Genomic DNA, 22,841 nt, shown 5'->3' with positions numbered 1-22,841 from the left:
TGCCTCAGATTTGGTATTCTCAAAACATACCTGACATTAGGGATCTTAGAATACTGAATTCCCTAACTATTTCCGAAATGTTATGTCCCACGCGTCTAGCTCCAACTACCATTTCGCGTTGAAAAGCTGTTAATTCCCGTCGTGCGGCCGTAATCACGTCAAACTTTTTCACATGAACCAAGTGAGTGCAAATGAGAGCTCCGCCAATACACAGCCCTTTAATATTTTGTGTACGCGGTACTACCTCCATCTGCATATGTGCATATCGCTATCCCATGGCTTTTGTCGTCTCAGTATATTTCCAGATATCGCTTCCACAGTGAAAAAAATCTCCTGGTGACCAATACTCTTTGTAGCAGGATACACTGAGAATGTTAAATGATGTGTTGGCGAATGTGCCAACACCTTGTAGATAGAGGAGGCCGAAATGCACGCTATCTAACGCAGACGGGCGTGAATTCTGGAACAGGATAAGTAGTGAATTCTAATAAGAAAAGTATGCAGCTCCTCGAATACTTAACTTTTATTTATCCTTGTTGTGAATACAGCATTCTTGATGAGACATTTCATACGATAACTATCAAACTATGTAAGGCTAATGGCGCCTTGCTAGGTCGTAGCCATGGACTTAACTGAAGGCTATTCTAACTGTCTCTCGGCAAATGAGAGCAAAGGCTTCGTCCGTATAGTCGCTAGCAATGTCGTCCGTACAACTGGGTGCGAGTGCTATTCCGTATTTCGAGACCTGCCTTGTGGTGGCGCTCGGTCTGCGATCACACAGTGGCGACACGCGGGTCCGACATGTACTAAATGGACCGCGGCCGATTTAAGCTACCACCTAGCAAGTGTGGTGTCTGGCGGTGACACCACATTAAATATCTTGCCAATCCTACCAAGACGTAGTAGACGACGGCACAGCGGCTCCACCGAACTGCAGAATTTTTTATATATATATATATATATATATATATATATATATATATATATATATATATATATATATATATATAATGTGTGTGTAGACTGAAGAGAAGAATGAATACTTGTACCAAGGCGGGCATTGAAACCCTGGTCTCCTGCTCGCTAGGCAGCGCTAACTACCAACCCTTGCACAGCTGCTTGGGCTACCCTATCACGCCTCCCTCCTCAAACCAAATTCCCATTCACCCCTCATCCCCTTTGGCATTCCCCCTAACTCGATCAGCATTTTGTTAATTGTGTTGTATACTTTGTCCACAGATGGGAATTCAACATTGCACAAGGGCTCCTTGAAGACCCCGGATGGTTGATTATTGGATCCGAACGGCGAAGTCCGACCTTGAAGGTAGAAAGATGGCGTATGGAGGCTTTCCGCACCTGGGGTAAAAAAAAAGGTTAGGTGGAAGTAGTACCTGTGAGTAATAGTATTATTTTATTTTTGAAGGCAAGAAAGAGGATCCTTGGAGGTGGAAAAAGACTGAAACTGTGCAATAAGTTTTTCCAGAGGCGCTATCCGCCAGCCAAGTGGTTTGTTGAACACATAAAGAACCACTAATTGTGTTCAAGGTTGAGTTCAACCGAATGTACTCTACCCTCCGCAGCGAAAAGAAATATTTACGTATGATTGCTAAGGACTGACACTCCCATCTCCGATGCGTTTTCATTTAGGCTACAACCTGATTAGCCGGACGGTGTGGCCGAGCGGTTCTAGGCACTTCAGTCTGGAACCGCGCGACCACTACGGTCGCAGGTTCGAGTCCTGCCTCGGGCATGGATGTGTGTGATGTCCTTAGGATAGTTAGGTTTAAGTAGTTCTAAGTTCTAGTGGACTGATGACCTCAGATGTTAAGTCCCGTAGTGCTCAGAGCCATTTTGAACAACATGATTAATGATCTTGAGTACGTCTCTTGTCAGTTCGTTAGCATATATGTGAGGTAATTTCTAAGTAACACCTATCTGAAACCTTTAAACAGTGCCAGGATTTGTTGTGCATAACCAATTTGGCAGACATTTCATTTGCTACATCCCCATTTTTGCTGGAATTACGAGTATACAGTAAAAAGGCGTGACTGGCTCGAAAACTTTTTAAGCGACTGACTGGCTCTCAAAAGTTTAGATTTATACAGCCCAGTACGATGTTATGGAAGCATTCTTGACTCTCGACTCCACTTCCAGGAAGCCCGTGTATCGGTAATGCGTCGTGGACGCTTTAACGCTGGATGCGATTGAAATTATCAAGCAGCCTGACAACATTACAAACTTCCGGCGTCCTGGCGGCCAGCTATTGCAACCCGACGGGGTAGAAGTCTCACTGGTGACGTCATACCACTACTATAGCGTGCCTTGGTCAGGGCTGTTATCCTTCACATCTTTATAGGATGGAAGTCCAGCCACCTCCGTATTGCGAACTCCACCCAGGTTTGATTACAGACCTCAACCGTGTAATACTAGGGTGTTCACGCTATGACAGATAAAGCCGCAAGTTTCTTAACGCCTTGATCAGAGTAGGAATTCCCTAACCTAAGTCTGTGACTGACCTGTTTCGACAGCGGATCACAACGGACTACGTCGGTATTGACGGGTTTCTGCAAGAAGAGGGTATCCAGTTATGTAAGGCACAAAGGATCCAGCGTGAAAAGTTGTGATTAATGAACTGTTTTGAGCGCGTGAATGTACAAAGTGTACAATAAATTTAAACTGAAATTAATGTTATTTCTAATGCCTATGATGTATAGCTATACTGTTAAGTGTACTTCCGGACACCAGGGAAGAAAACATGCCCAACAAAAAAAAATGGTTCAAATGTCTCTGAGCACTTTGGGACTTAACTGCTCAGGTCATCAGTCTCCTAGAACTTAGAACTAATTAAACCTACCTAACCTAAGGACATCACACACATCCATGCCCGAGGCAGGATTCGAACCTGCGACCGTAGCGTTCGCGCGGTTCCGGACTGTAGCACCTAGAACCGCTCGGCCACTTGGGCCGGCCATGCCCAACAGAACCGAGAGTTGGAGCAGTATGGAATGATGCACCTGATTCAAGCTCAGCTCGACTCGATGCTCAGCTGCGTCAGAGCCACTATTGGTGACCAAGGTAGCAGTTATGTATGCTAAATTTCGTATTCTATATATTTGCAATTCAATAACATTTATAATTATTTATTCTTTCTGTTATACTGTACACGCACAAAAATATTTCTTTATTTCTATTATTCCTGCTGCTGCCGTGTCCAATGGATATAAGGTGGAAGAAGGTGTACTAAACACTGCAGGCAGGCATCGTCACATTTTCGTGTTCCTTGTATTGTTCAGTAGTCCAACCGCACAACGGCGGCGCTGCCAGGCTCAACTCACCTCGGCGATCCCACAGACGGAGCCAGATGGGGTCTAGGAGGTGGCGCGCTGCAAGGAGCGAAGGAATGCCGGCACGCGGTAATGCTGCCGGGGCCTGAATTAGGTGCTCCCGATATATAGGGGGCGGCGGCGTTCGATGCTGGCCGTTAATGAAATTTCTTGAGAGGGCGCGGCGGCCAACTTGCGAGCAGGAATGCGGCGCGGGGCAGGGACAACTTGGTCGTCGCCGATGCCGCCCTTCCGCAAACGGCTCGACCGCCGTCGGCTGCCCATCTCGGCTGACCGCCTTCGCCACTGCCTGATCCTCACCGGACGCTTGCCGTCTGTTCGTGTTCCTCTAAGTGCCGGCTCGTCCTCTACAGCAGGTCTCCCGGAATGCGAGGGCTGGACCGTAACCTCTAGCCTTTACCGATTTGTCGCGTCGCTGTGTTTCGACGTGACAGGGCTATATATAGGAGGGAATCAGGTACCACAACTCCGCTGTAGCGACAGCTAAGACACTGTAGAGGAGATCACCTACTTGTTCTGATATTCTTCTACGTATCGTCAGCAGTATTGAACACGGTTTGTGGACGACAACTCTTCCAATAAAACATTACGTGGAGCAATGTTCGTATTGGAATATGTACCTGGAGGAATTTTAAACCAAGTTTGACGAGGAAAAGTTATGCAACAGAAAAATCAATATCAAACTAGGCATTAAAGCAGCACCAGATAACTGGATAAACACCGTGTTGTTCGCAGAGGACCAAATAATTTCACAAGACATCGAGCGTGATCTGCACCAGAGTGATCTAGACCAGATAAGAAGATGATTAAGTGGCTGATAAGTGCTTTTAATATTTACTTTTTTACGATACAATGACCTGAGCATTTCAAAGTGCATTCTCAACTCGTCATGTGATTGTTTTTAAAACAATGATCCGCTTCTTCTTCGTGGACAGTGTCATTTTTTTCCAAAGCGTGTGCCACGGCAAGTGTACAGAAATATTAGACCTTTCGTGAAATTAAAGGAAGTCATAAATCATGGTGGCAGAATATCAATATTATTAGCTTGAATTAGATGGGTGAAAAAAGTTGTAGCAGCCGAACTCAGAGAAGTTCAATTTGGGTTCTGGAGAAACATAGGAACGCGCGAGACAATACTGGCCCACGAATGAATAATGAAAAATCCACTTTACACTACTTATAGATGTAGAGAACGTTTTTGACAGTGTTGCCTGGAACACACTCTTTGAAATTCTAAATTTAACCGCGTTGTCGTGTGACGGGAAGGTAATCTACAAGTTGAATCGCAATTGTAAGAATTGAACCACATGAGAGAAAAGCAATGCTTGAGAAGGAAGTGAGACAGGGCTGTATTGCATCCACGGCGCTAGTCGATCCGTATAATGAACAAGCCATGAAGAAAGCGAAACTCCATGACGGTAAATTTCAAACCTGTGCTTATTTCGAAAGTTTTGCTCGATTCGAAGTTGCCTATCCTTCTTTGATCGTATAATGAGGATGCTATTCTCCATCCTGTATATCAGTGTACAGTAGCGTCATCCGGGAAGAGCCTCGAGGAGCTTTCCACATTATCCACTATATCATTCACGTATTCTGTGCATTTATGCACATCGCGAATACCAGTGATCCTTCAACACACTCTTGAGGCACGTCCGAAGCAACTTGAACGCCTGTAGATGTGTGTCACACAAGGAGGACACACAGCAATCAAATTTTAGAGATTTTTTATACACTATTGCCCATTAAAATTGCTACACCACGAAGATGACGTGCTACAGACGCGAAATTTAACCGAAGCAAGAAGATGCTGTGATATGCAAATGATTAGCTTTTCAGAGCATTCACACAAGGTTGGCGCCGGTGGCGACACCTACAACGTGCTGACATGAGGAAAGTTTCCAACCGATTTCTCATACACAAACAGCAGTTGACCGGCGTTGCCTGGTGAAATGTTGTTGTGATGCCTCGTGTAAGCAGGAGAAATGCGTACCGTCACGTTTCCGACTTTTATAAAGATCGGATTGTAGCGTATCGCGATTGCGGTTTATCGTACCGCGACATTGCTGCTCGCGTTGGTCGAGATCGAACGACTGTTAGCAGAATATGGAATGGGTGCGTTCAGGAGGGTTATACGGAACGCCGTGCTGGATCCCAACGGCCTCGTATCACTAGCAGTCGAGATGACAGACATCTTACCCGCATGGCTGTAACGGATCGTGCAGCCACGTCTCGATCCCTGAGTCAACAGATGGAACTTTTGCGAGACAACAACCAGCTGCACGAACAGTTCGACGACGTTTGCAGCAGCATCGATTATCAGCTCGGAGACCATGGCTGCGGTTACCCTTGACGCTGCATCACAGACAGGAGCGCCTGCGATGGTGTACTTAACGACGAACCTGGGTGCACGAAAGGCAAAACGTCATTTTTTCGGATGAATCCAGGTTCTCTTTACAGCGTCATGATGGTCGCATCCGTGTTTGGCGACATCGCGGTGAACGGACATTGAAAGCGTGTATTTGTCATCGCCATACTGGCGTAATCACCCGGCGTGATGGTATGGGGTACCACTGGTTACACTTCTCGGTCACTTGTTCGCATTGATGGCACTCTGAATAGTGGACGTTGCATTTCAGATGTGTTACGGCCCGTGGCTCTACCCTTCATTCGATCCCTGCGAAACCCTACATTTCAGCAGGATAATGCACGACCGCATGTTGCAGGTCCTGTACGGGCCTTTCTGGATACAGAAAAAGTTCGACTGCTGCCCTGGCCAGCACATTCTCCAGATCTCCCACCAACTGAAAACGTCTGGTCAATGGTGGCCGAGCAACTGGCTCGTCACAATACGCCAGTCACTACTCTTGATGAAGTGTGGTATCGTGTTGAACCTGCATGGGCAACTGTAGCTGTACACGCCATCCAAGCTCTGTTTGACTCAATGCGTAGGTGTATCAAGGCCGTTACTACGGCCAGAGGTGGTTGTTCTGGGGACTGATTTCTCAGGATCTCTGCACCCAAATTGCGTGAAAATGTAATCACATGTCAGTTTTAGTATAATATCTTTGTCCAATGAATACCCGTTTATCATCTGCATTTCTTCTTGGTGTAGCAATTTTAATGGCCAGTAGTGTTTTTATGGTACATGAAGCACAGAACTCAAATATCAATATCCCAAAGCAGTTCAATGCAACCCTAAAAAATTCTCTAGAAAATTGAGTTTTAAGTTTTCCAACTGTCTTTACTATCCAAAAGCAAGGTGGTCTTTTTCGACAGGCAGCGTGACTCTGTCGTAGAGTGTTCGTGTGCCACGTGGACGACCTCGCGTCGATTCTTGGCTAGTGCAAGAAAGTATTCTAGGAGCATTTCCGTGAAGCGTAAAACAGATAAAGCTGAAAAGAAATCCAGTAGTCTTCGAAAAAAGTAATCGTTGCTTCGAGTCTCGATTCGCTCGTAATTTTTTTCGTTTTTTCCTTTTAGTTTCAATAATCTACATCTACAACCAATCCTCCGCAAGTCACGTCAAGGTGCGTGGCGGAGGGTAGTTTTCGTACAACTATCTGACCCCCACTTCCTTGTTCCATTCCCGAATGGAGCGTGGGAAGAATGAGTGTGGGTACATCTCTGTATCAGCTCTAACTTCTCGGATTTTCTCGTTGTGGTCATTTCCTGAGACGTACGTGGGAAGAAGAAATATGTTTTCCGACTTTTGCCGGAACGTATTTTCTCGGAATTTCAACTGTAAGCCACTCCGTGATACACAAGCCTTTGTCGTTGCGTCTCCCACTGAAGTTCGTTGAGCACTTCTGCAACGCTGTCGAGCAGACTAAAGGAACCCGTGAAAAAATGCAGCGCTCTTCGTTGTATCTTCTCTAGTTGTTCTGGCAGTCCTATATGGTAAGGACTCCAGAGCGATTACCAATACTCAAGAATCGGCCGAACAAATGTTTTGTAAGCCACTTCTTTAATCGATGAATTACGTTTCCTTTAAGACTCCTCGTATGCATATCAGTCCAGTAACAGCTTTTCCTACTATTTGTTCTATGTTGTCATACCACTTAAAGTTGCTCCGGCTGGTTACTCCAAAACATTTTACCGGAAATACTGATTCCAGCAACTTGTCATCAATAGTGTAATTCTATAATAGTGGATATCTTCTTCTATTTCTCCTATACATGGGCAACGTGTTACATTCAGTGTCAGCTGCCTGTTCTTAGACCATTCATCAAACATCTGCACATCCTTTTGGTCATAGCTACAGTCATCTGGCGTTACTATCTTCCTGTAGACGACAACATCGTCTACAAATAGTCTTTTGGAGCCTACAATATTTTCTGTTACATCCTATATAAACGGAACGGTACTAACACAACTTCCTTGTGGTACGCCTGAAATTACCTTTATATCTGTCGGTTTTATTCCGTTAAGAGCTACATGTCGAGTTCCCTCTGGGAGGAAGTCTTGAATCCAGACACAAATCTGGTCCGACACTCAGTAAACGAGTATTTTTTTCATTAAACGGCAGTACGGGATAGGGTCAAAAGCCTTCCCGTAGTCTACGAACATGGCATCAGACTGAGCGCTGGTATCTTCAGCACTTTGAATCTCACGGAGGAACTGAGTGAGGACAGAGCGAGCTGAGTTTCTCAAGATCTCTGTTCGTGGAATCCGTGTTGACTGTATGGAGGAGAGTTTCCTTCTCAGGAAACGTCATAATACGTGAGCATAAAGCATGTTCCAAAATTCTACAACAGATTCGGATCAGCGATATAGGTCTATCATGTGCCTCTGTCCTACTACCCAGACTGAAAACGGGAATGTCCTGCATTCTTTTCCAAGTCGCTAGTTACCCTTCATTCTCCAACGACCTACGATAAACTGCTGCTGGTAGGGACGCAGGTTCTTTCGCATAATTTCTGTAGCATCGTACAGATATCTCATCTGACTCGGATGCATTTCCACTACAACGCGATTTCAGTTGCTTTCCTATTCCGCGATCACTTATCTCAATATCTGCCATTTCGATATTCGTACGATGACTGAAAGGAGGGAACCGTAATACGATCTTACACTTTGAAACAATTTCGGAAGCCCTAATTCAGAATTTTTTCGGTGTCAGAATGGTTCCTGAATGACTGAATCGATGATTTGTGTCCGCTTTCTAATTTTACGTAAGACCCAAACCTCTTAGTGGTTTCAGTCCGATCGGTTAATAGAATTTTACATTCAATGTCGTTTAATGCTTTTTTTCGCTTCGTTCAGATTTTGTTTTCACCTAGGTTTTGACTTCTCTTTAATCTACGATGAATTTCTCTTTGTTTACATAGCAGGTTTCTAACACGGTTACTAAACCACGGTGGGTCTTTCCTATCCCTTAAAAGCTTGCTCGGAACGTACTTTTCTAGGGTATATTGAACGAGTCTTTTGAATTTTTTTCCATTTGTTTTTCAAATCTTCGTCGGCAGCACTGAATATTTGATGTTCACTACTCAGCTACCCAGCAGTTATGTTCAAATGTTTGTGAATTCCTAAGGGACCAAATTGCTAAGGCCATCGGTCCCTAGCCTAACACAATAGTTAAACTAACTTACGCGAAGGACAACACACACACCCATGGCCAAAGGAGGACTCGAACCTCCGGCGGGAGGGTCCGCGCTCTAACCACGCGACCACTCCGCGCAGCTACTCAGCGGTTCCTGACGCGACCACTCCGCGCAGCCACTCACAAGGGAACCCCCCTATCGCACCCCCCTCATATTTATTTATAAGTTGGCACAGTGGATAGGCCTTGAAAAACTGAACACAGATCAATCGAGCAAACAGGAAGAAGTTGTGTGGAACTATGAAAAAAATAAGTAAAATATACAAACTGAGTAGTCCATGAGCAACATAGGCAACATCTAGGATTCAGACAATTATTATCTGTCCGTCCAATGCGATCACTTTTTTGGGAGTGATTATCACATCCACAAGAAAACCTAAATCGGACAAGGTAGAAGAATGTTTTTACCCATTCGCCAAGTGTACAAGTTAGGTGGGTCGACAACATATTCCTGTCGTGTGACGCACATGCCGTCACCAGTGTCGTATAGAATATATCAGATGTGTTTTCCTGTGGAGGAATCGGTCGACCTATGACCTTGCGATCAAATGTTTTCGGTTCCCATTGGAGAGGCACGTCCTTTCGCCTACTAATCGCACGGTTTTGCGGTGCTGTTGCAAAACACAGACACTAAACTTATTACAGTGAACAGAGACGTCAATGAACGAACGGGCAGATCATAACTTTGCGAAAATAAAGAATGTAAACTTTCCGCTCGAGGGAAGACTTGAACGAAGGACCTCTCGTTCAGCAGCTGCTCACTCTAACCAAGGGACCACGGCGCTGCAGAGCTCACACTAGCCTTGATGTTGCCTATCTAGCACATACACTACTCAGTTTGTATATTTTGCTTATTTTTTCATAGTTCCACGCAACTTCTTCCTGTTTTCTCGATTGATCTGTGTTCAGTTTTTCAAGGCCTATCCACTGTGCCAACTTATAACTAAATCTGAGGGGGGTGCGATGGGGAGGTTCCCTTGTCAGCAGTTCCTGTCCTTCTTGCTAAGAAAAAATATTTCCTCACGTTTCTTAATAGTCCTTATAATAGACGTAGTCTTAGATGCAGTCACTGCCTTACACTCACTGATAGTGTCCTCTTGTACTCGAACTTATTTTCGGACAAGACAGAATAATGTCACGCGAATCCCTGTCCCTGGAACCAGCTCTCCCCATCTATACCTGGTAAACTGAAGTCACGGTCTACTAGAACGGCGTGAACAGGGAAGTTATTAGTGATATTCTGCATGTTCTCTCTGGAATGGTACACCGCTACATCTCCTGACCCAGGCGGTCTATTAAATCATCCGATGTCCAGTTTGGACTGATCTTTGATGCTTAACTTCACCAGATCAATGCACATTCGGAATCCATGATAACCTCACTAGATATTATCCTGTTCTTCACTGCAATAAATACGCCGCCACCACTACACGAACCAACCATTAACATAAATATTCCAACGTCAACTTAGGATTTCCTTGCTGTTCACTTCTATATGCGATACTAATTCTGTGATTAGGATTTCCTTGCTGTTCACTTCTATATGCAATACTAATTCCGTGATCTTTCCTCGGATGCTCCTGCAGTTTACTAAAATCATATTAACCTTTTCTATCTCTGAGTTGCGAGGACGAGCTCTCGTCATTTCAATGTAATATTCATCAGATATATGCTAATTACCACATATTTATTTGTAATTTTTATGAAAAATGAACGTCTCCATATTTCTAATTACACATTGCCCGCAAAAATCAAGTTTGCATTGCAAATATAAATGGTTAATTTGCGATCTTTTATAAAAGATTCTTAATAAGGACTGTTTTAAAAAACATAACATATTATATATTTTTCATCTCTATGTATTTTACTCTTCACACAAATGCTCGCAGAACATGCAACTTTGTTTTAAAATTTGCCGCGGTCAGGAATCGACCCCAGACCATTCATGTGGGAGGCAAGCAGTTTACCACAGTCACACGAGACCCGGTAAAGAAATGATCTTGCTATAGGGTGGTAAAGAAGCTCGGAAAACTTCTGAGTCGACTTTCTTCAGAAATTTGAGAATTGTATCGAACTGCTGTGGTTGAGTGATATTCGAATTCTGAACGTCACGTATCATAAATAACCAGATATACAAAAATCTGAGTGTCGTGTGATCTCCTTGTCAATTATGAATGATATGATGTGTACTAGTAGCTAGGAACTATTCAATCCTGTCACAACCATCATCCAATTTTCTGTACGCTCTTGTTTTGTTCATCAGGCGACAGCACCGAACGCGTTCGGAAAGTCAAGGAACAGGACATTCTCCTGAACATGGTTATTAAGTACAACGAGGGACGTTCAATAAGTAATGCAACACTTTTTTTGTCAATTTCGGTTGAAAAAATGCAGAATTTGTTGTGGGATATCGTGGAATATACCAACATCAGCCCCTATAGTTTCATGAATTTCCGATAAGATGTACGATCCTAGCAGACAGTTGTCACTTGAGTTTTCTTAATGCAAAGCCAGAACATCTCACATATTCAAGGTGTCTGCAGAATGTCGGAGGAGACTTGGCAGTGAACAAAAGCACAGTGAGTCATCCTGTCATCATCGCAATAAGGTCGCGCAAACTGCGTGCCGGCTGTGAAACGTGCGGACGCTCTCATTCGAGGTGAGAGACGGATAACGATCAGAAACCTCGCTGCTAAACTGAATATATCTGTTGGTAGTACTAACACACTCGCCCACCACCAGGGGTACTAAGGTGTGTGTCTGATGGGTTTCTCGCCAACTCATGAAAGACCACAAAAATCAAGGGAGGACCGTCTGTGCGGGATTGTTTGTGCGTTACGAGGCTGATCGTGGCAATTTTTTATCGAACATCGTCACAGGCTCCGACTTCAACCAGTAGAATGGTAGCCAGGCGGCACACAGGCCCAGCCAGTAAGATAGGTCAGGCCGTCACACTGAACGGGCGTTATGTTGAAAAATAAGAGTTTTGTAGCCAAAAATGTAGGGAATGATATGGTGTACTAAAATCCTGAAAAAAAAAAAACAATCTACTTTCAGCAAAAAAAGTGTTGCATGACTTGCTGAACGTCCCTTGTAGCACCTCCTGGGTCTCGTGGATGAACAGAGCGAGCTGGTAGAGAGGAGACTGACCTGGGATGCGCTGTGTGCCGTTCCACCAGGAGACGGCCGGGATGGGCTTCCCGCCGCCAGACTCGCACACCAGCGTCAGTTCGTCGCCCTCCGTGTACGGCCCGATCTCTCGTCCGTCGGGCAGCTCCGTGCCGTTGCGCAGCATCGCCTTCACGTACTCAGGCTTGACTGCAACACAAGAATCGCTCTCCTCAGTCCACAGTCTCCACAAATTGTGTTACAAGTATAGTTTATTTATTTATCCTGCTAAATTTGGAACCTAAGGCCCTCTCACACACATCTAACCAGGAATCTATAACAATAAATGCCAACAACGGTTACCCATTCCTGTTTATGGTCGCCTGTCTAACGTCTGCCGGCCGAAGTGGCCGCGCGGTTCTGGCGCTGCAGTCTGGAACCGCGAGACCGCTACGGTCGCAGGTTCGAATCCTGCCTCGGGCACGGATGTGTGTGATGTCCTTAGGTTAGTTAGGTTTAACTAGTTCTAAGTTCTAGGGGACTAATGACCTCAGCAGTTGAGTCCCATAGTGCTCAGAGCCATTTGAACCATTTGTCTAACGTCTTCCGGGGTCGACAAGAATTTGATTTTCAGCGTTTCACATTATTTCACAGTATTTCACATTATTAAATCTGATGATGATGATGTCCCATACTCCTTGACAGAGTGTAGGGAACGATGTGGGAGATCCGCACCGCAGTACTAGTCAAGGTCCTAGTGGAGGTGGTTTGCCGTTGCCTTCCTCCAACTGTAATGGGGATGAATGATGATGATGACACAACAACACCCAGTCATCTCGAGGCAGGCCAAAATCCCTGACCCCGCCGGGAATCGAACCCGGGACCCCGTGCTCGGGAAGCGAGAACGCTACCGCGAGACCACGAGTTGCGAACATAGAAATGTGCAATTACAGCGGAATGAAGCATTTTAGTATGGTTTACGAAACTCCGACGCTGCTCAAGTAGTCGCTGATGTCCTGTTCCTTTTATGACACGGTAAGATCTCTTAATGCTATATACATACGAACACACGTAAACGATGACTTGAAGTGGCTAAGCAGGCAAATTTGGGCAGTAATTTTGAACTATAAATTTTGTTTCAAATATGTTGAAAGCTATAGCAGAATTTTTCAAATCTGCCTTCTGTGAAACAGTAAATCTAAAAATCTGAAATGCTTTCATAATATACTTATTAAGAACTACCAGGCGGAGCTATAAAATAATAGGATTAATACTATAACAGAGTAAAAACGCATGAGACAAAGCTGCACGACCAATAGCCGTGAAGCGTGAAGGGTTCTCAGTCGAATAAGGCATCTCCGGTGTCTGTAGACAAATCAGAGTGGCCGTGTCGTGGCCTTCATTTGCTCCTGAGCTGTTATTTTCTTTTTCCGAAAAAAAACGATAAATTATAATCATAGAGCAACGAATTGTGGTGAAGTTAGACATGAAACTTGGAAAAACTTTTACTGAAACCTACCTTTTACTAAAAGAAGTGTATGGCGAAGACTGTTTATCACGTACGCGAGTTTCTGGGCGGTTCAAAAGTTCCCAAGACGCTGAGAAGACACCTGGGGCGCTCTTCAACATCAAGAACCGATGAAAATATTGAAAAAATAGATACTCTGATTCGGTTGAGTATTCGATCGATTGCTGAAACTGCTGGAATTGACGAGAATGTGTAAAGCAAATTTTACACAACCAGTTTTACATGAGAAAAGTGTATGCGAAACTGGTGTCGGAAATTCCCTCAGTCGAACAAAAATAAGCTCGTCAAAATGTTTGTACTGACGCTTTGAATAATGTATTGGAAACAGTGATAACTCGCGACGAATCTTTGTGTTTCACTTATGATCCAGAAACTAAGCGCCAATCCATGCTTTGGAAAAGCCCAAGTTCTCCGAAAGCGAAAAACGCTCGAATGAGAAGACCAAAATTCAAAGCGATAAAGATTTTTTTTCCAATTTTCATGGAATTGTGTATCTTCACTGGGTTCCTGAAGGTCAAACTATTAATCAACATTACTACTTTAATGTTCTTGCTCAGCTCTGTGAGAAAATTAAAAACCGTTCCGAGACATGTGATGGGTTCTGCACCAGGACAACGTAGTCTCTGTTAAGAGGTTTCTAGCGAAGCACAACGTTCCAGTGTTAAACCACCGCCCTTATTCGTCTAACCTAGCACCATGTGACTTTTAGCTGTTCCCCAAGGTCAAATCTGCACTGAAAGCAACGAGATTTCAGCAGTGAAAGAAAAAGCAGCACAGAGGAAGAGTTCCAGCACTGATTCCATCAATGGAAAATGCGAGTGCAGCGTTTTAGGAACACAGGGGGGGGAAGTATACTGGAGGTGACAATAACTAAATATGTATGTTTCCGAAACAAAATGTTTTACAGCCGTAGTTCCGTTATTTCATAGCCACACCTCTTATGTTAAGATTTATACAGTAAGTCAAGTACTGGAGTTAGGAACTATGTATATCTCTTGCGATGGTATAACTCATGACGTCCAAATTACCCAGAATATATTCACCCAGCTATGTGAATGAGACCACTTAGCGACTATCAATAATTTCAAGCACTTTCAAAATTTCTTCTTTCTGACAGACCCCACAAAATAACAAGGGAAAGACGTTTATCGCTTATTACGTTTTCGCTGTTCGTGTACTAATACTTCAGCATCAACTATAAAGTTTTAATTTGTTACTTCTTTGCTACCAACTCTATTAGCAACAGATTTCGTAGACAGTATCGACATGTACCACCGAATGTACCTCCAAAATATCTTATGGTGTGATATGCCGTCAAAAACATTGAGATGCGCCTTGAAACATAAAGGATTTGCTTGCTTCACATCAAATATTTAACTCATTAACTATTTTGTAAAGCAATCAAATGTCAAAAGCGCTTGTACACATGGGTGTTCGATTCTTTTAAGCACATGGGGTGAGGGTGTTAATGTTTCTACATATTTTACATAACTTTACATATTTTACATACGTTACAAAACGTCTTTCACGTAATATGGAAACGAACACTTCCAAAAATTACTTGTACACCGTGAAACAATAGTAGCTACAACAGAACAAAACCAGTTCATTTTCGTTTCTGAAAAGTAGAATAACAAGGACGTATTACAGGCAGGTAGACTAAACCTGCAGGTGCTGGCATTAGTGCACTACAAGACGTGGTAGAGAAAGGCAGAGAAAGAGGGACGTGATAGAACGCAAGTAATGGAGAGAGGGGCCAAGGTTCAAAAATGGCTCAAATGGCTCTGAGCACTATGGGACTTAACTTCTGTGGTCATCAGTCCCCTAGAACTTAGAACTACTTAAACCTAACTAACCTAAGGACATCACACACATCCATGCCCGAGGCAGGATTCGAACCTGCGACCGTAGCAGTCGCGCGGTTCCGGACTGAGCGCCTTAACCGCGAGACCACCGCGGCCGGCAGAGGGGCCAAGGGCAGGGCGTGTTTTGCTGGCAAACAAAAAGTAAAATGTGTAAATGCATCCTTATGTGATTCCATTTCTTGTATTGCTGTAATTATAAGCATCGCGAGTTAAGCGGTCATATGACGTTCACTAATACAAAACAATACAGCTCGAATAAAATAACTTTGCGACCGACAGATTGCACTGGTGGCGATCAGAGTTGCAGCTGTGCAGCCAGGCGCTACAGGCTCCTACAAAACAGGCAACACAATTCTTGTAACAAGATTAAGGCTATGGATGATAATTCACAGGAGTAGCAGAAAGTTCACGCACGAAAACCCGATTAGTGAGGTGAAACTGAGCGAAACAAATGATTACCAGAACTTTTCACACGTTGAATTTCAAACATTAAATAGCACTCCACGTTCAGGCCACAAGTGGCCCATCGGAACCATCCGACCGCCGTATCATCCTCAGCTGAGGTTGCGGATAGGAGGGGCGTGTGGTCAGCCCACCGCTCTCCCGGTCGTTATGACGATTTTATGTGACCGGAGCCGCTACTATTCGGTCGAGTAGCTGCTCAATTGGCATCATGAGGCCGAGTGCATACCGAAAAATGGCAACAGCGCATGGCGGCCAGGATGGTCACCCATCCAAGTGCCGGCCACACCCGACAGCGTTTAACTTCGGTGATCTGACGGGATCCGGTGTATCCACTGCGACAAGGCCGTTGCCAAACATTAAATGCAGTACCGTAAATTTCATCACTTTCAACGTCCTTGATTCGTACCACTTCCGTCAGCCATTTCGTCTTCACAGAGTTCAATTTCCTTATTAGCTAGCCCCTCGCATCTCTAGGGTATCTTTTTATTTGCTTGGCAATAATTCAGAGGCATAATTTGGCTCTTGTCATGATTTAGACTCCTATGCTGATGTTCCATAATGAGTGCTCTTCCTTCATTTTTAAACTCCTCTTTCCCTAAACAAACTAATAATAGATACAAAAACGAATAGTGAGCCCTCAAACTTTTTTCACCTACTCACTAAAACAGTGCAATATTTCAAACTAGTTTCCATAAGCCCAAATTCATCGCACAGCCGGAGCATTCCATAAAGTAATCTGAATGAGTGCCACTAAGTTGTAAAATCGTTTTATCAGATACATGATATGTTTTCTGTAAGATCGTTTCATGCAGAATCTACAACTAAATTCACATTTTACATTGCGAATAACCTACATTATCAATCACTATCACAATAAGAGTGCACCTCACGCAGCACTGGTTCGTTAGTTATGTTGAAACGTGGCCGCTTTGAGGAGTGGAAGGTGCATTTGCTATGGTTACAAACTGAGTGGAGACTTGGCCGGCTTGTGATCTTTTTATCTCTTCTCTTATCGAGATACAACCTTCCTGATCCAAAATCAGTAAGGAAGTCTTAACTTCTCTATCTTAAGTCTTCCCGCGACCTCGATTTAGTACTTCGTAGATCTGAAGAAGAAAAATTTATGTAAGTGCGACAAAATTTTAGTTTTTCGTTAATTTGATTGCTAACGAGGTTTCTTCCTGGGTATCCTCTCAGTGCCAGATTTAGACAATTTTGTTGTAGTCCCGAAATGCTTGTTGAGTATGACATAGGGCTTCATGTACACACAAACAATATCGAGGTCAAACGTGCGCAATATCTTAGCAATGCGTAAACCTTTGGACAGCCTCGTATTGCAGCCCCTTCGCCGACCGTTGTGACCGAGCGGTTCTAGGCGCTACAGTCTGGAACCGCGCGACCGCTCCGGTCACAGGTTCGAATCCTGCCTCGGGCATGGATGTGTGTGATGTCCTTAGGTTAGTTAGGTTTAAGTAGTTCTAAGTTCTAGGGGACTGATGACCTCAGAAGTTAAGTCCCATAGTGCTCAGAGCCATTTGAACCATTTTGAACAGACCCTTCTTTTTTTACTAATGTAGACTTTCCTCATAAGGTTATCATACTAAGTTGTGATTCATTTACATCAGAGCGGTGCATTTTTTACAGCGTTTCTTGTAGGTTGATTGAATAGTCGTTTGATGCATTGCACGGTGGTTTTACAACCAGCACATCCGTTACGGCATTTAGTTGCATCATATTCCGAGGACGTCATCATCATCATCATCATCATCATCATCACTCAGGTGACAGCCACTGCTGGATGAACACGTACGTTAACCTTTCCAGCAACACGAATCCACGTAGTTCCTGTATCTTTTCTAATGTCTTTCCATTAAGTCGTCATGTCGGTCGTTTCTTATCTGTGGGCACCCAGCATAGAACTTCCTGGGTCAGTCTATCACCTACTCTGCTGGGTATATCTTCCACCTAAAAGTGTATCATCTACTCTGTTGGGTATACCTTCCAGCTGAAAGTTTTTCATTTTCATTCCAGTCATAGTTATGTCTCACACTCCAGTTTGTCATCTGAGGCATTTGCTCGTTTTCCTGTCGTCCCTAGTAACTGCAGCTGATTTTAAAGCCTACTTTCAAATAAACAGAAATAGCTACAGAAGCATCATTCATATAATTCCAGCAGAGAAACGGATAATATCGTGTACCATCACGACGCACATGCCTGGAATAAAACGGGAGGGAAGCACTGAGTAATGGTGGTAACAGGCAAGTGTGCCAGCTATTACTGCAAGCTGTTGACCTGTGTTATTACGATTCTGCTGTCAGGCACAGCTGACGGTGACTAAATTTATCAGTGTTGGGGACTGTGTCGACTGCAATCTTCTCATCACATACACTGCTGGCCATAAAGAGAAACATGCTTCAACACTGTTCAGAATCTCCTGAAACGTTTTAGTCGTGATATTGTTGAGAGTATTGTAACGAACCGCTCGTGACTATCGGGATAATATGTACATTTTAACGAGTTTGGGAACTCTTTTAACGTTCTCAGTTACCATTTTCATTTATATGTATATTTTTCCAGTTTTCGTGGTTATTACACTGTCATTTCGTTGCTGTTTGAGTGGTGGTGAATACATTTGCGCGAATGTTTAACAGCAATTTTATTCCTTTATTCTGACCACAAAATAATTTTACGGTGTGTATTTCCCAATTTTGACCTGAAGCAAATCAAAGAAAAAAGAATCTAATCTATCTGACACATATTGATTCGGAAAGCAAAAGCCGTCATTGTATGTAACAATAGCTTCCATTCTGTGTAAAGAAGGATTTAAACTTTTCACTAACTTTTATGTCCTCGGCTTCCCAGGGCTGATTCAGATATTTTTCATATTTGTGGTTCTCATACTGGAAGGCCATTGAAATAGGTGTCCTGTATCACAATTCTGTTTAAACGTAAATGTAGTCATGGAACAAAGTTTTGCATTAAATAATTTAGACTCACCAACAAAGGGACATTTCTTATTACTTATGAAGACAGTTTATAATGCTCACGACAAAATAATTATCTCACATTAATCAACTGTTATTGTTGACAATTGTTTTATTTAGTTACGCTGAACTTGTCATTGAATAGTTGCCACCTTTGGCTGCGACAGACAGCCTCCATTTTGGTCACATGCAAAGGCACTTGAATATTACAGTAAAGAGCTGTAGAACATTAAACAAGAAAGATATTCCACTGAATAATCATTGACGAAAATAGATTATTTTGCTCTATTTGATAAAAACTCGTCAGTGAAGATACAATTTATATCGTCGCAATTTACCGAAAGTTAGGCCATACACCCCATTTAGCTCCATTCTGGACTAACACGACGAGGATGAATATAACAGTACTTACATTCATCAAAACACATAGTGATAGCTATTCTTAACTATTTATCACTATTTATTTCTTTTTAAATTGTCGTTTATCAATACTATTTGCGTCAAATGTATGGCATTGCAGCATATGCGTTGCTAAGAATAGCTGTGCTAAATGACTAAGCGAGCTTTTATGGAGACTACAGACACCCTTCTTTTCAGATTTCTCGTTGAACTAGGAGATTCTAATAAAAAGCAATACGACAATTTCCTGTTATCAGAATTCTCATACCACTTCGAGAGTCCCATAAAAAAAAATTGAATAATTTTTTCGTGTGGAAATGGAAGTGCAGGGCATTTTGCTTCCAAGCTCTGTGCATTTCAGCAATATAACGTTGTCTGCGAAATAGTCCCACTTCCAAACAGCTTCTCGGATTCAACTTCATGTGACTATTTTTCGTTCCTTAACATATCTCGCGACAACAAGTATTGATAAGAAATGAAGTGGTAGTTCCCTAAAACGTGCGCTTGGAACACATCACTGCATGTAAGTGGACTACGGGACTGATCATCAAAAATCCGTAGATAAAAGGAAATGGAAATACCTGAAATGTTGTGCTATCAACGAATATTACAAATTAAGTGGACAGATACTATGCGAAAATGAATAGGTGAGGAAAGTAATGCATGGAACAGCCTCACCAAAAAGAAAGGACCGGTTTATGGGATCAGTGCAACATAGAAAGAGATGCAGGAAAGCATTTTTTCCCCCCATGCCAGTCTGAAGACCAGAGATCCCAGAAAATGAAAGACAATACCTTCTCCTCGAGGGAGTAGACTGCCTGTGTGTAAAAGAGTATTATACTGAGCCAGAACATCAACTCCTGATTTCAGAAATGATTATACCCTTTAAAACAAACCTCTGCTCCAGAGGGCACACGATGTGGCCCCTACGCCTGGGAGGTCTTCCAGAAGCTCACGAAATTGTTTTAACATTGACGCCCTTCAGCCTGTGAGCTGCAGGAGCAGACTAAATTTATTTTCATGTTCTGTTCCCACGAACAGCACGTCTCTGGAAGGTGCTGCTACCTGCAAGGGCTTTTCACAAATTTATATTCAACAGGTGCTGGAAGAATTTGACGCCATGTTGAAGTCACTGGTTATTAAGCCAAATTGTAGGCGTCAACAGCTTTAGATGGATTATGAGAAGAGCCACACATCAAAGCCACCACTACCACTGGTTGCCGGAAACCAATATGGAATCTCCAACAGCCAAGGTGATAACAATAAACAAACACTTTTACAGTTACATCATTTACCAGCTTTCAAACATACGCATATTGGCCCTAACGGGAAAATTTAGTAACAACCGGCCGCGGAGCCATCCTCTCCAGTGGCATCATTCGGACGCGATATGCAGGTATATGAGGTTGGTACACAGCTCTCCTGGCCATTGGCAGTTTCCAGACTTTGGAGGTTCAAAATGGTTCAAATGGCTCTGAGCACTATGGGACTTAACATCTGAGGTCATCAGTCCCGTAGAACGTAGAACTACTTAAACCTAACTAACCTAAGGACATCACACACACACATGCCCGAGGCAGGATTCGAACCTGCGACCGTAGCGGTCGCGCGGGTCCAGTCTGAAGCTCCTAGAACCGCTCGGTCACAACGGCCGGCCACCTTGGAGGCAATACTTCCCACCCAAGTAGCTCCTCAATTGGCATCATCAGGCTGCGTGCACCTCACTAAAATGTTCCCACCACGGAAAAGTCCCTGACAGTGCGATGAACTGAAGCAGGTCCGCCGCACAGAAACTACACACGATGACTGTAGCCTTTTATCCAGAAAATAAAAGAAGTAAAAGCGTCTATAGCAGGATGCAGTCAGTGGCACTTGATAACAATGTGAGCAAATTGAGAGTGTTCCATACGGCTTAGGACACGGCAGCACAGATATCCTGAGGAAATGTCTCAGAGTATATCACCTGTAGTCGAAAACTTCTTGCAAAGTCAAAGTCCAGCAGCAGTACATCGGGACGAAGAGAGGAATTCGGCAAACTCACGGAAGGGAGCGACGTTGTAAGCAGAGTTTAGCGGCAGTGGCGGTGAGAAGAGGGCAACTTAGCATAACTGGGGACGATCTGCTTGAAGTGGCTGCCCGAAAACAACTGTCTTCCACCTGTTCTGCGGCTGATAATGCCGCCATTTTCGTAGCTCCCCTAGTGGCGTACTTGAATGGCAGGTTTGCATAGGAGTTAGTTACCTCCGTTTGTAGCTAAGCCACTTAACCTACGTAGTCTGTGGTCTTTGCCACTGGTCCGTCTTTGCCCATTGATAGCATAGATATACAGGGTGACAATTATTGAAATATATGAAATAAAATCGTCATAACTTCTAAACAGTTTGCGGTAGGACGTTCAAACTGCATGGTTGGCCGCGGGTCATGATGGGAATTAGTATGGTTTGGTTTAGCGACGAACACCACTTTCATTTGGATGGGGCCATTTTGGGGACCGAGAACCCTCATTTCACGATCTAAAAGTCTCTTAACCAACAACGGGTGACTGTGTGGTGTGCAACGGCCAGTCACGGAATGATCGGTCCGATATTCCTTAATGGCACGATGACTACCAAACGGTACGTGAAGATGATTTCATCCTCAGTATCCAAAGTGAACCTGATTTCGACAAGATGTGGTTCATACAAGACGGAGTTCAACCCCATCGAAGCACACCGTCACGTGGCTTGCGGAGCATAGATGTAGATGTAGACGCAGAGTGTTTGATGTCTTGGAGAAGTACTTTGGGGACCGCATCCTTGCACTGGGGTGCCCTGAGGCCACCGGCATGTGCCACGATTAGCCGCCATATTCTTTGGATATGAACTCATGCGAGTCCTTTTTGTGGGCTATATTAAAGACAAGGTGTACAACAATAACCCCAAAACCGTTGCAGCGCTGAAAACAAGACACTCCTTGACAGCATCGATGTTCCGACATATCAGCGGGTCATGCAGAATTTACCTATTCGTCTGCGCCATATCATCGCCAAGGATGGCAGGCATATCGAACATGTCATAACCTAAATCCGAATACCTGTCGTGGCGTTTACATGTTGAATATAGCGTGTGCACGGCGCAGTTTGTAACTAATTTACGTTCTTTTTCGTATAGTTCAATAACTACTGTCACCTTGTACAAGAAATATTGAGTAATTGGCCAGTCTCTTGGCTTCCCCTTCGACGCCGCCAACCCGCAATACATCCACACTCTGAGGGCTATCGTTAGCTCGACCCCAGAGTAGACCGGTTTCTGCGGTATCGGACTGAAGCCTTCAGAGGGCCAGGATCAACCAGAGGGCGCAACAGAGGTCGCTCCGGAAATGCGCCTCTTGCTGAATCCGCCGCAACTTCGATAGCCAATAGGAAAACTGCAATTTTCCGCTGCGCAAGTATTTCTGCCCACGCGGAGTTAGCCAGAGCCAGTTCGGTCTTCGCCAGCCAGCGTCTGATGTACCATCACCGTTTGGACACCGCCTCGGACAAGATGTCAACTTCGCCACCCGGAGGCT

At 43.9% G+C, this 22,841-nt stretch overlaps 1 protein-coding gene across 1 annotated transcript in view; it reads right to left on the bottom strand.

The window, feature by feature from the left end:
• Positions 1-22,841, bottom strand: part of LOC126484696 (hemicentin-1) — a 1,211,236-nt gene that overhangs the window by 735,456 nt on the left and 452,939 nt on the right. The window contains exon 6 of the mRNA XM_050108292.1: positions 12,097-12,264. Within this exon, the coding sequence (XP_049964249.1) occupies positions 12,097-12,264 (168 nt within the window). The remainder of the gene's footprint in view (positions 1-12,096; positions 12,265-22,841) is intronic.

This window comes from Schistocerca serialis, chromosome 6, assembly GCF_023864345.2.
Source record: "Schistocerca serialis cubense isolate TAMUIC-IGC-003099 chromosome 6, iqSchSeri2.2, whole genome shotgun sequence".
NCBI lineage: Eukaryota > Metazoa > Arthropoda > Insecta > Orthoptera > Acrididae > Schistocerca > Schistocerca serialis.
Note: the sequence above shows the minus strand (reverse complement) of the source record. Positions and strands in the feature narration are given on the sequence as shown.